General features: G+C 42.4%; 1 protein-coding gene across 3 annotated transcripts in view; it reads left to right on the top strand.

The window, feature by feature from the left end:
* Nucleotides 1–14,051, top strand: part of CACNA1I (calcium voltage-gated channel subunit alpha1 I) — a 1,904,325-nt gene that overhangs the window by 1,633,632 nt on the left and 256,642 nt on the right. For all 3 annotated transcript variants that reach the window (XM_089683626.1, XM_089683627.1, XM_089683628.1), the window contains exons 28-29: nt 3,260–3,338; nt 3,820–3,941. In XM_089683626.1, the coding sequence (XP_089539752.1) occupies nt 3,260–3,338; nt 3,820–3,941 (201 nt within the window). The remainder of the gene's footprint in view (nt 1–3,259; nt 3,339–3,819; nt 3,942–14,051) is intronic.

Below are 14,051 nucleotides of genomic sequence, written 5' to 3' on the forward strand. Positions count from 1 at the left end.
GGGGCACTATTCCCCCCACTGATGCCAATGATGGGGCACTATTCCTCCCACTGATGCCAATGATGGGGCACTATTCCTCCCACTGATGCCAATGATGGGGCACTATTCCTCCCACTGACGCCAATGATGGGGCACTATTCCTCCCACTGACGCCAATGATGGGGCACTATTCCTCCCACTGACGCCAATGATGGGGCACTATTCCTCCCACTGACGCCAATGATGGGGCACTATTCCTCCCACTGACGCCAATGATGGGGCACTATTCCTCCCACTGACGCCAATGATGGGGCACTATTCCTCCCACTGACGCCAATGATGGGGCACTATTCCTCCCACTGACGCCAATGATGGGGCACTATTCCTCCCACTGACGCCAATGATGGGGCACTATTCCTCCCACTGACGCCAATGATGGGGCACTATTCCTCCCACTGACGCCAATGATGGGGCACTATTCCTCCCACTGACGCCAATGATGGGGCACTATTCCTCCCACTGACGCCAATGATGGGGCACTATTCCTCCCACTGACGCCAATGATGGGGCACTATTCCTTCCACTGACGCCAATGATGGGGCACTATTCCTCCCACTGACACCAATGATGGGGCACTATTCCTCCCACTGATACCAATGATGGGGCACTATTCCCCCCACTGATACCAATGATGGGGCACTATTCCCCCCACTGACATCAATGATGGGGCACTATTCCTCCCACTGACACTAATGATGGGGCACTATTCCTCCCACTGACACCAATGATGGGACACTATTCCTCCCACTGACACCAATGATGGGGCACTATTCCTCCCACTGACACCAACGATGGGGCACTATTCCTCCCACTGACACCAACGATGGGGCACTATTCCTCCCACTGACACCAACGATGGGGCACTATTCCTCCCACTGATACCAACGATGGGACACTATTCATCCCACTGACATCAGTGATGGGGCGCTTGTCCTCCCACTGCAAAATTACAGTTATGAAGTAGCAACGAAAATAATTTTATGGTTGGGGGTCACCACAACATGAGGAACTGTATTAAGGGGTCGTGGCATTAGAAAGGTTGAGAACCACTGATCTAAGAGGAGTGAGCAGGAGATACTGAGCAGTTGAAGGAGGGAGAGATCCCTGCAGGGATAACGTGTGTTTAAGGAGAGAAGCATTGTGGAGTACATAGGAGGTATCCAACATTCATTCCATGCTGCAGCAAATGGTAGCAGGTTCCATCTATGTGAACAAAAAGTGTAATAAGCCTATCTGTTAGGCTTGCAAGGAGAAGAGCGCACATCTTTAATGTTATAAAGATTCACGAAAAGTCACAATTGGTGTTTTTTGGATCACGTTATCAAAATTTCTTTGGACTATTATTTGAAAAATTGGAACTGTTTTTTGTTTGATTTTATATCAGTTATTAATTTGGGATTTATTATTTTATGTATGATATATTTTTTTGTGTGGATATTTATTTGAAGTTATCAATATTTAGTATGTTGAAGATTGGGAGCGCAACATTTTGGTGATATGGTTTTTTTATACACAGTTAGAGTATGTGATATATGTTAGCGATCCAGAGGAGTTTTATTTTAGTGGCTCGCAAGTTATACACACATATCCATAATGATACATGTGCCCTACAATATTATCTACAATGGTGGACAATAGCAGCCCATCCCCTGAAAATATGCCAACTCACTCCACAATATACAGTACAACACCAAACACACCAAATAAATACAGTATGTCTCAAATCCTCTTGTGTAAATCGCTAATAAAGCAATTTATATCTAGCTCAATGTTAAATCTTTTAGGGTATAAATAAAAATTCTATTTTGTTTCTTTCTTCGAGATCTTCCTAATTCAATGAGTTATTTTCCAGTGTCCCCCAACTTGATCCAGCCTCCAAACCTGTAGTGTGGCATCGGTATTACGTATTTTCTTAAAATGCAATGATACATATTTTTTTTTTGGTTATAACAAGTTTGAATATTATACTGTATATTTGCTCTGTAATGTGTGTTCTAGGAGTCTTCTAGTGCATCCTATATACTGTAGAACCACAAGGGCACTGCAGATCATATACAACATGAGCGTTATTGCAAGTGGTGAAATCCTTCATTCTAAACTCTTTCCCATCACTACTGGACACAAAACAGTTTCTTCTGTTCACATTATGTTTGTTCACCTTATACCCTGTGCACCTAACACAACCAAAAAATCCCTTTTTATCCAGAAAGGTTAATTTTTCTACTAAGCAGGTCAGTCACAGTCCTAACTAATTTATCTGCAATGTTTGGGGCCTCCCTATATACTGTATATATTTTGGAACAGTTGGCAGGTGTTGGCATAGCATCTGATCTATCCTTGGCCAATGCTTCTTAAAAACCTCCTCTACTTCCATTTACTGGATATGGAATCCTCATATAAAGGCTTTTACTGTTAGAGCAATTGAAATGTGGAACTCTCTTCCCTAGGAAGTGGTACTAGCTGAGAGTGGAAACAGCTTAGATTTCTTCCTCCGGAAGCATAAAATATAGGGCTTTTTGGAGAATACAAATCATACACACATATGCACACATACAGTAGGTTGAACTGGATGGACTGGTGCCTTTTTCAACCTTATAAACTTTGTACTGTAACTATAGTAACAACACATTTCTTTGGCAAAATAGACATCTCAGAAGAAGCCGCACAACCCTAACCTTTTGAGTAGAATATGGAGGAACATGCCTCCCAGGTTTCAGTCTTTATCATAATTAGTGTTACTCTTCTGAATTATTGATTGGTTCCATAATGAATTACACACACAATGGGTGGCCACTAAATTTTTTTTTACCCCATTGACACCAGAAGCACTTCCGTGGACTGATAAGTAGACATAGAACTAAACTGCATTATGAGGCTATCCTAGTAGTATACACGGTTAAATTCTAGCATAAAATATATAAAACTTTGAACTCCCTGACTCCTTAACTCCAATCCTGGACAATCCTCAATTCTCATTGGACCTACAGTCCCTGAGCAGAGTGCTACCAGCCATAGCAGATATGAGACCCAGCAACTCAAGGACAAATACAGTATCTCAACAATGGGATCCATGAGAGATATTGGAAATTGTCAGATGGTTTAACTCTCTAGTATTTACCAAAAGATGAAACATTTGTTTTGCAGGGACATTAACTTGCATATTTCTAATATGATTTCTAAAATTTCCAAGTTTCTTTCAATCTTGTCATTTTTGTTTTAGGTAGGAAACCTGGGACTTCTCTTCATGCTTCTCTTCTTTATTTATGCCGCTCTAGGAGTGGAGCTGTTTGGGAAACTTGGTGGGTATACTTTCTAAACATTCAGAAATGTTATGACTGCAGGATTCTTTTGTAAGGCTATATGCACGTGACCGTGAGAACTTTACTAATCATATAGGCAAGTGTTTTATGGAACAAAAGTTCCTGCATAAATGATCAGTAAAATGCTTTTAGATATGTTTTTTTAAATACTTAAATGTGTAGTTGTATATCCTCCTGTTTTTTTTCAATATCAGAATGTACTTTTTCATCTGGTATGTGTTTACACTTGTAAGTAAAACATGTCCTCAGATGCAGATTTTTTGATTTGGTTTACAGATCTTAAAGCAGTGCATGTTTATGATTTGAAAGCAATACACCCTTTAAAACAATACCCCATTGAAAACAATACACCTGTATTTAGACCCATAAACAAAAAACACTTTGAAATGTTTTGGGTTTTTTCACACATTCATGACACCTTATTCTGAAGAGATGCTAATGTCTTGTCTTCACTCTTCAGTTTGTGATGATGATCATCCTTGTGAGGGAATGAGCCGCCACGCCACCTTTGAGAACTTTGGGATGGCTTTCTTGACTCTCTTCCAGGTTTCTACTGGAGATAATTGGAATGGAATAATGAAGGTAAAAAAAGTGATTTCTTTTTCTTCTTTATGAAGCTGGTAATTATTTAACAGTTTCTTACACAGACGTTATTCACATGTTTCAGTCTAAGATACTGTATAACCCAAAAATAAGAGGACTATTCCTTGTTCTGGATAGTGGGCAGAGAAATGTAAATCAGTTTTATGTGGAAGTTTGTTTTTGCTACGATAATAGCTCAAGCTGCAAGCACACTATGGGGTTGATTTACTAAAGGCAAATAGGCTGTGCACTCCAAGTGTGACAGGAAGTGCACTAAAAGTGCAGTTGCTCTAGATCTGAGGGGAACATGCAAGGAAAAAAAAAGCAGCAATTTTGCTTGCACATGATTGGATGAAAGAAATCAGCAGAGCTTCACTTCATTTCAGAGCTTCTCCTCGAATCTAAAGCAACTGCACTTGCAGTGCACAGTATATTTATCTTTAGTAAATCCACCCCTGAGTGTATGTGAAAATCAGAAATGTATAAATAATAGTGCTATTCTGTGAATATGGGTCAAATAACCATGTACATATCAAAAATATGAACAATATATATGATATTTAACATAAATGTGCATATAAATCCAAATGAAAAGTGAGCAACAGTAAACAGATCAACAAGCCATAAATAGTCCATGAATTAATGACCCAGTATAAAGATCAACAGCAATATCCAATTAAAATATCACAAAAAAAAAGTGTGATATCAAAACTGGACTCTTCCATGAGAAACACCACTGAAAGAACCCCAAGGGTGTATGCTCATCTCCCAGATGGGCCCTAAATTTAGGGCAAGAGGAGCCTTATAGTGCCTGAGATCTGGATCAGTTTCTGCAGGTAGATCTCTCTAGAGCAGTGGTTCTCAACCTGCCTAATGCCGCAACCCTTTAATACAGTTCCTCATGTTGTGGTGACCCCCAACCATAAAATTATTTTTGTTGCTACTTCATAACTGTAATTTTGCTACTATTATGAATCGTAATGTAAATATCTGATATGCAGGATGTATTTTCATTGTTACAAATTGAACATAATTAAAACATAATGATTAATCACAAAAACAATATGTAATTATATATTGTGAAATATTTTTATCACCCCCATAAAAATACATTATTATTATTATACAGTATTTATAAAGCGCCGATAGTTCACTCAGCGCTGTACATTACAAAGGGGGACAGAACATGTGACAGAACAATACCAATACAATGCAAAACATGAGAGGATTGAGGGCCCTGCTCTTTCGAGCTTACAATCTAGAAGGGACGGGATAGTGGTACAGGAGGAGATAGCTGTGGGGGATGGAGTGGTAGGAAGAGTGGAGGAGGTCGGTCAAGTTAGCAGGGGGTAGGCTTCCCTGAAGAGATGGGTTTTCAGGGTGCGCCTAAAGGAGAGGAGAGTAGGTGATAATCTGATGGGTTGGGCAAGGGAGTTCCAGAGGATGGGTGACACCCTGGAAAAGTCCTGGAGGCGGGCATGGGAGGAGGAGACCAGGGAACTAGAGAGAAGGAGGTCGTGTGAGGAGCGGAGTGTGCGTGCTGGGCGGTACTTGGATATTAGGTCGGTGATGTAGTTCGGGGCAGTATGGTGGACAGCTTTGTACGTCAGTGTTAGGATTTTAAATTTGATCCGTTGCGCAATCGGAAGCCAGTGGAGGGATTGGCAGAGGGGGGTGGCGGAAACGGAGCGGTTGGAAAGGTGAATGAGTCTGGCAGCCGTATTCAGGATCGACTGAAGCGGGGATAGACAGCGGTGAGGCAGGCCAGTGAGGAGGGAGTTGCAGTAGTCGAGTCGTGATATGATGAGGGAGTGGATGAGCTGTTTAGTGGTTTCTGGGGTTAGGAACGTGCGTATTTTGGCGATGTTGCGGAGGTGGAGTCTGCATGAGTTTGTTAAAGATTGGACTTGGGGCTAGAAGGATAGGTTGGAGTCCAGAATGACACCAAGTACTCTGGCCTGCAGGGCGGGTTTGATATTGGCGTTGTTGGATGTGATGGAGAAGTCAATGGGGGGTGGGGTTCGGGCTGGGGGGAAGACAAGAAACTCGGTTTTGGAGAGATTCAGTTTAAGGAAGTGGAGCGACATCCAATCTGATATGTCGCTCAGTAGGTGTGTGATTCGGGCAGAGACCGAGGGGGTGAGGTGGGGGGTTGAGAGATAGATTTGTGTGTCGTCGGCATAGAGGTGGTAGTTGAAGCCGTGAGAGTGTATGAGTTGGCCAAGGGAGGAGGTGTAGATGGAGAAGAGAAGGGGCCCAAGGACAGAGCCTTGAGGGACCCCAACAGAGTGGGCGTGAGGGGGAGGTGGTAGCATTATAGGTAACGCTGAAAGAGCGTTGTGACAGGTAGGATGAGAGCCAGGAGAGAAGCAGAATCTCTGAGGCCGAGGGAGTGTAGTATTTTGAGGAGGAGGGGGTGGTCAACTGTGTCGAAGGCCGCAGAGAGGTCAAGGAGTAGGAGCACTGAATAGTGGCCCCAATAATGATGATTATCTCACCCCCCTCTATAATGACCTATCACCCCCATAAAAATACATCTGCCCCCCAATAATGATGATTACCCCACCCCCCTCTATAATGACCTATCACCCCATAAAAATACATCTGCCCCCAATAATGATGATTACCCCCCCCCCCATAATAACCTATCACTACCATAAAAATACATCTGCCCCCAATAATGATATAATGATGATTACCCCCTCCCCTATAATGACCTATTACCCTCATAAAAATACATCTGCCCCCAATAACGATGATTACCCCCAAATAATCTGCCCCTCATCCCTAGAAAAATGCCCCCCCAAATGATAGTTTGTCTGCCCTTCTCCCCCTCTATATTAATTTATCACCCCCATAAATTATATATCTGTCCCCCCATAATAATTTATCTGGGGGGTACAATGAGAGCCCCCCCCACTGTACAATGGGGTAGGCACTAACCTGGATCTGCCCCCTGATCTAGTTGGGTGATCCAGGCATGACATCGGCCACGTTCAGGCAGTTCATGGGGTCGGTCGGTCGGGTTGTTCAGGGCTGTATATATATATATATATATATATATATACAGTCATGGCCGAAATTGTTGGCACCCTTGATATTTCTCCAGGAAATCATGTATTTCTCACGAAACGTATTGCATTAACACATGTTTTGCTATACACATGTTTATTCCCTTTGTGTGTATTGGGACAAAACAAAAAAAGGGAGGAAAGAAAGCAAATTCGACATAATGTCACACAAACCTCCAAAAATGGGCTGGACAAAAGTATTGGCACCCTTTCACAACTGCGGATAAATAAGAATGTTACAAGCATGTGATGCTCCTGTAAACTCACCTGGGGCAAGTAACAGGTGTGGGCAATATAGAAATCACACCTGAAAGCAGATAAAAAGGAGAGACGTTCACTTAACCTTTGCATTGTGTGTCTGTCTGTGCCACACTAAGCATGGACAACAGAAAGAGGAGACGAGAACTGTCTGAGGACCTGAGAACCAAAATTGTGGCAAAATATCAACAATCTCAAGGTTACAAGTCCATCTCCAGAGAACTAGATTTGCCTTTGTCCACAGTGCGCAACATTATCAAGAAGTTTGCAACCCATGGCACTGTAGCTAATCTCCCTGGTCGTGGACGGATGAGGAAAATTGATGAAAGATTGCAACGCAGAATAGTCCGGATGGTGGATAAGCAGCCCCAAACATGTTCCAAAGACATTCAAGCTGTCCTGCAGGCTCAGGGAGCATCAGTGTCAGCGCGAACTATCCGTCGACATTTAAATGAAATGAAACGCTATGGCAGGAGACCCAGGAGGACCCCACTGCTGACACAGAGACATAAAAAAGCAAGACTACAGTTTGCCAAAATGTACTTGAGTAAGCCAAAAGCCTTCTGGGAAAACGTCTTGTGGACAGATGAGACCAAGATAGAGCTTTTCGGTAAAGCACATCATTCTACTGTTTACCGAAAACGGAATGAGGCCTACAAAGAACAAAACACAGTACCTACGGTAAAATATGGTGGAGGTTCAATGATGTTTTGGGGTTGTTTTGCTGCCTCTGGCACTGGGTGCCTTGACTGTGTGCAAGGCATCATGAAATCTGAGGATTACCAAAGGATTTTGGGTCGCACTGTAGGGCCCAGTGTCAGAAAGCTGGGTTTGCGTCCAAGATCCTGGGTCTTCCAGCAGGACAATGACCCCAAACATACGTCAAAAAGCACTCAGAAATGGATGGCAAAGAAGCGCTGGAGAGTTCTGAAGTGGCCAGCAATGAGCCCAGATCTAAATCCCATTGAACACCTGTGGAGAGATCTTAAAATTGCTGTTGGGAAAAGGTGTCCTTCCAATAAGAGAGACCTGGAGCTGTTTGCAAAGGAAGAGTGGTCCAAAATTCCGGGTGAGAGGTGTCAGAAGCTTATTGATGGTTATAGGAAGCGACTGATTTCAGTTATGTTTTCCAAAGGGTGTGCAACCAAATATTAAGTTAAGGGTGCCAATACTTTTGTCCAGCCCATTTTTGGGGTTTTGTGTGACATTATGTCATATTTGCTTTTCTGCCTCTGTTTTATATTTGTTCCAATACATACAAAGGGAATAAACATGTGTATAGCAAAACATGTGTTAATGCAATACCTTTTTTGTGTGAAATACTTGATTTTCAGGAAAAATATCAAGGGTGCCAACAATTTCGGCCATGACTGTATATATATATGTATGTATGTATGTATGTATGTATGTATGTATGTATGTGTATATATATATATATAGATATAGATTCTATCCGCCTGGAGACGGATAGAGGAGTGGTGTCTCGGTTCCTAAGACCATCAGAAATATGTGTGATAGGGTTGTTCGACCCCCAAAGGGGTCACGACCCACAGGTTTGAACCGCTGCTCTAGAGGCATTCAGTGGATTTGACAGTCAGCATAACACTAGTCTTAGCTTAGCTTAAAAAAGGAAAAAAGGACTCATAGTATAGACCACAATAAAATATTTATTTATTAAAAGCATGTATGCACTCACATGGATATAACAGATTTGCATGCTCATCAAAAGTACCAAGCCACCACCTCCCCTTATATTCAGTCTAACATGCAGCCAAACTGCACTAAGGAAAAGACAACAGAAGACAGCAATACATCATATACTACGCTCTCTCTCCTGAGTCTGTAAAGCTTCCCCTACAGGTTTTGTCTAGGAGAGGGGTATTTTACAATAGTGAGATGATGGCCTTATAGTAACCCAGGGGTAACATTAAGTGTGAGGAACACAGAGGTGTACAGGGGTCTAGGACATGGAGGATACCCATTAGTACTGATAGACAGTGTAAGAATGAGGTTATTTTGATATTCTGTAAACTTGCAGAAATACCTTTTTATTGGTGAGATATATATGCAAACTGAAAATGTCTTTCCAATTTTTGTGCAAAAATTCAAAATAAATTTAATAACAAAATACCATAAGGTTACAAGAAAACATATTATAATACAGGCTATAAAACAATATCAGAAAGTATAATTATGTTCTTGAGATAAAAATTGTGTGTGTGAATTTGTGTGTCTGCCTCTTCCTCATCATATAAGTGTGTGCCAAAAGTTTCTCTCCTATAATTCAAAAGAAGCAGCTCCAGCCCCATTTGTCCATGAAGGTTACATATGGTGAGGCCAGCTTCAGAAATTTAGCTCTCTCTAGAAGGGGCCTCTTCAGAGTCATGCTGCTGGCATCCTACACACATTAGGGGGGATAGGATGCTAGACATACACTTTAGTCATACATATGTTTTATATATATATATATATATATATATATATATATATATATATAGTGCTCAGCATAAGTGAGTACACCTCAACAGATTTGTCAGAAAACCTTTACTTTCCTTTCAGAACCAACATTTTCTATGGGACACTATACTACAAAATACTCCCGTAAATGCAGGCCATTGATTGCAAACAAGATTTATTATTTTGCAAACATACAAAAAAATTTTTCCTAACAAATTAATTCAAGACCATGTTGCAAAAAAGATAAAAAAACACCCCAAGGAAGGTATTAGGAGCAAAACTACATTTTAGACAACAAAATCCTAATTAAATAAATAATTAGACTCACCTCTAGTTGAATTTTTGTTAAACAGGTGTCCAGCAGACAGTTGATCATAAAAGGGCATTATTTAACAAAGAAAACTCCTTCCAATTTCAAAAACTGGGGTGATTGTTTCTGTACTGCTCTATATTGAAAGAGAAGATGATACCATCACTCCATGCCATTGGTCGTCATGCACTTTTCCGACATGACAATGATCCAAAACACTGTTGCATTTCTGAAGATGAACAGGATGAAAGGGATTCAGTGGCCAAGTATGTCTCCTGATCTGAACCCAATCGAACACCTATGGGCAATTCTGAAGAGACAAGTTGAGCATCACTCTCCATCCAGCATCCAGGCTCTAAAAAAGGTTGTTTTTGAAGAATGGAAAAAGATAGATGTTGAAATATGTTTCCAACTTGTTCATTCCATGCCTAGAAGACTTGGTGCTGTCCTTGCAAATTATGGAAGTCATACAAAATACTAGATGTAGTAGTTTTTGTTGTGGGGTGTATTCATTTTTGATCAACTACTTTGAGTCAAACTGAAGATTTTGTACTCCAAGTTATAATATTAACCTTAATTTCATGTAATGACAAAAACAAATGTTATATAAAACTCAGTTTTGTCAAAATTTTGGAAATTGTTCTTGTGTTCATTGAGATATTGATTAACATCTTACTTTTCAAAAGGGGTGTACTCATTTATGCCGAGCACCAAATAAATAGATATATATACAGTATATCATTATTATTATTATACAGGATTTATATAGCGCCAACAGTTTGAGCAGCGCTTCACAATATAAGGGAGACAGTACAATTACAGTACATTTCAGTACAGAAGGAATAGGAGGGTCCTGCTCGTGGAGCTTACAATCTAACGGAAGGGGGAGGTGATACAAAAGGTGATAGCTGCGGGGGATGATCTGGCAGAGGTGATTCAAGTACAGTTCTTAGGTGGAGGTGGGGTAGGCTTCCCTGAAGAAGTGAGTTTTCAAAGATCGCCTAAAGGCAGACAGGGCGGGTGCTGACCGGACATGCTGTCTTAGGGAGTTCCAGAGGATGGGAGAGGCTCTGGAGAAGTCCTGGAGGTGAGCGTGGGAGGAGGTGATGGGGGAGCTAGAGAGGAGGATATCATGGGAGGAGCGGAGTGGGCGATTTGGGTGGTATCTGTGGATGAGGTTGGTGATGTAGCTAGGGGCAGTGTTGTGGATGGCTTTGTAAGCTGTGGTTAGTATTTTGAATTTTATACGTTGGGTTAGTGGAAGCCAGTGGAGGGATTGGCAGAGAGGGGCAGCAGTTGCTGATCGGTTGGTAAGGTGTATGAGTCTAGCAGCAGCATTCATAATAGATTGAAGGGGGAATAGTCTGTGTAACGGTAGACCAGTGAGGAGGGAGTTGCAGTAATCGAGGCGGGATATAACCAAGGCATGGATAAGTTGTTTTGTGGTGTCATTGGTCAGGAAAGGGTGGATTTTGGAAATGTTCCGGAGGTTGAGGCGGCAGGATTTAGCCAGTGAGTGGATGTGGGGCCCAAAGGAGAGGTCAGAGTCTAGGATTATGCCTAGCACCCTGGCATGAGGAGAAGGACCAATGGTTGTGCTGTTGATCTTAATGGTAAAGTCGTGAGTGGGGGATTGGGGAGGAGGAAATATTACAAGCTCAGTTTTTGAAAGATTGAGTTTAAGGTAGTGGTGTGACATCCATGCTGATATGTCGCTTAGTAGATTTGTGATACGTGAGGAGATTGAGGGGGTGAGCTGGGGAGTGGAGAGATAGATCTGGGTGTCATTAGCATGGAGGTAGTATTGGAAGCCATGGGAGGTTATCAGTTGGCCCAGGCAGGAGGTATAGAGAGAGAAAAGGAGGGGCCCAAGAACAGAACCTTGGGGTACCCCAACAGAAAGCGGAAGCAGAGCGGAGGGGGAAGAGTTGTATGTGACACTGAAAGTGTGCTGATAAAGGTAAGAGGAGAACCAGGAGAGAGCAGAGTCACGGAGGCCGATGGAGTGGAGTTTACTGAGGAGGAGCGGGTGGTTGACTGTGTCAAAGGCAGCAGAAAGGTCAAGGAGTATGAGTATGGAGTAATGGCCGTTGGTTTTAGCAGTTAGTAGGATATATATATATATATATAAACATTTTTTCACATAGACTCTAAAGTCTATTTATGTTACCTTTCCCAATCTAGAACAAATAAAAATATAATAACTCAATGTATCAAGATCAACATATTCACACATTCATTAGTAATGCTAATAAGCAGATATTAGATTAACCGGTTGGCGAACAGCCACAGTACATTTACTGCGGAAGGGTGGCACTGCTAGTCTCTAGCAGCCCCTTGCTGCTTTTGGCTTCCACCTCTCCTTGGTGGAGCCCTCCTGACTCCTATCTGACGGGGTGGAGCCCTCCTGACTCCTATCTGCCGGGGTGGAGCCCTCGTGTCTGCCGGGGTGGAGCCCTCCTGTCTGCCGGGGTGGAGCCCAGAACTCTGATTGCACAGGTGTGTGCAGGCCTTTAGATAGAGTCAGAACCAGTCTCCTGGCCTATCCCAAAACCTGGTCCCAGGATTGGAGATTTCATCCCTCCCAGATCTCTTTGAAATCTCCAGGCTCCAGATCCCAAAACAGACCTTACAAACAAAGGAGGAAAGTGAAAAGCCACTTTCCTCCATATCAAACACTTACCCTGGAGCCCCTCAACCTGCCTTGTTGAGAATCCTGGGTGACCGATCGCCACACTGTCACAATATATATATGTGATTTTGCATTTCAGGTATGCGGCCTCAGGTGTCAATCACCAGGTCCCGGCCAGTGATTACCCGCCAGAGCCCGGCAATTGCCGGCAAACACTGACAGGGAGGACGGCTGCAGTGTTTACACTGCAGCTCTCCTCCCTGTCATTTTCCAACACGCTGTTCCAGGTTGCTGAGTTCAGCTTTTCGGATCAGTGTGTTCCTGTGAAGAACACACCCCCCACCAGCTAGTAAAACACTACCCTCACATAGTTAACCCTTTGATTGCCTCCAAACGTTAATCCCTTCCTCCCCAGTGCCATTAGTACAGAGTCAGTGGTGTCAGTGTTTTTTTTTTGCACTGATCACTGTATTGGTGTCACTGGGGATGTCAGTGACCCCAATCAGTTCCCCCCAGTGTCAGAATGTCCCCTGCAGTCCCACCATAAGTTGCTGATCGCCGACATAAGTCATTAATCACCACATTATTAGTATATAAAAAATTTTTAAATCCAAGTATATATACCGCCATTTGTAAACGCTATAACTTTCACATAAACCAATTAATTTACACGTATTGGGATTTCTTTTTAGCTAAGACATGTCACAGAATACATTTTGGCCTAAATTATTGACGAAATTTGATTTTTACATTTTTTTTACTGGACATGCTTTATAGCAAAAAGTCCAAAATATTGTTTTTTTTTCTCAAAATTGTCGGCCTTTTTTTTTATAGCGCAAAAAATAAAAAATGCACAGGCGATCAAATACCACCGAGAGAAAGCTCAATTTGTGGGGAAAAAAGGACGTAAATTTCATTTTGGTGCAGCATTGCATGACTGCACAATTTTCAGTTAAAGTAATGCAGCGCCGTATCACAGACCGCTTCTGTAACTACTTCCTGATCACCCTTAAGTAGTATATACATGATTCGCACTCCCGTGGTTTCCACGCCCCTCCCAGATAGCGTCAGAGTGCCTGTCAGTACACCAGTAAATACATTTAACCCCTTGATTGCCAGGAACATGCTCATACACAATAAACCTCCATTGCTAGCATAGTGTCTGAACGGATCAATATCTTTGATCACATCAGCACTATACCAGTGTTCACATTAGTATAGTGTCCCCAAAAATGCAGAGTTAGTGGGATCAGCCCTGGCACCTGCCAGCACCTGCGTTTAGCCCCTACACTTACCCTCCCCCCTTCTTCCCCAGCACGTGCAGTGTCAGTAGGTCACTGTCACTTGATACATTGCACACAATACGCAGTGTTTGCAGAATC

Source organism: Staurois parvus, unplaced genomic scaffold, assembly GCF_062004578.1.
Source record: "Staurois parvus isolate SC_StPar_1 unplaced genomic scaffold, SC_StPar_1.0 ptg000316l, whole genome shotgun sequence".
Classification (NCBI taxonomy): domain Eukaryota; kingdom Metazoa; phylum Chordata; class Amphibia; order Anura; family Ranidae; genus Staurois; species Staurois parvus.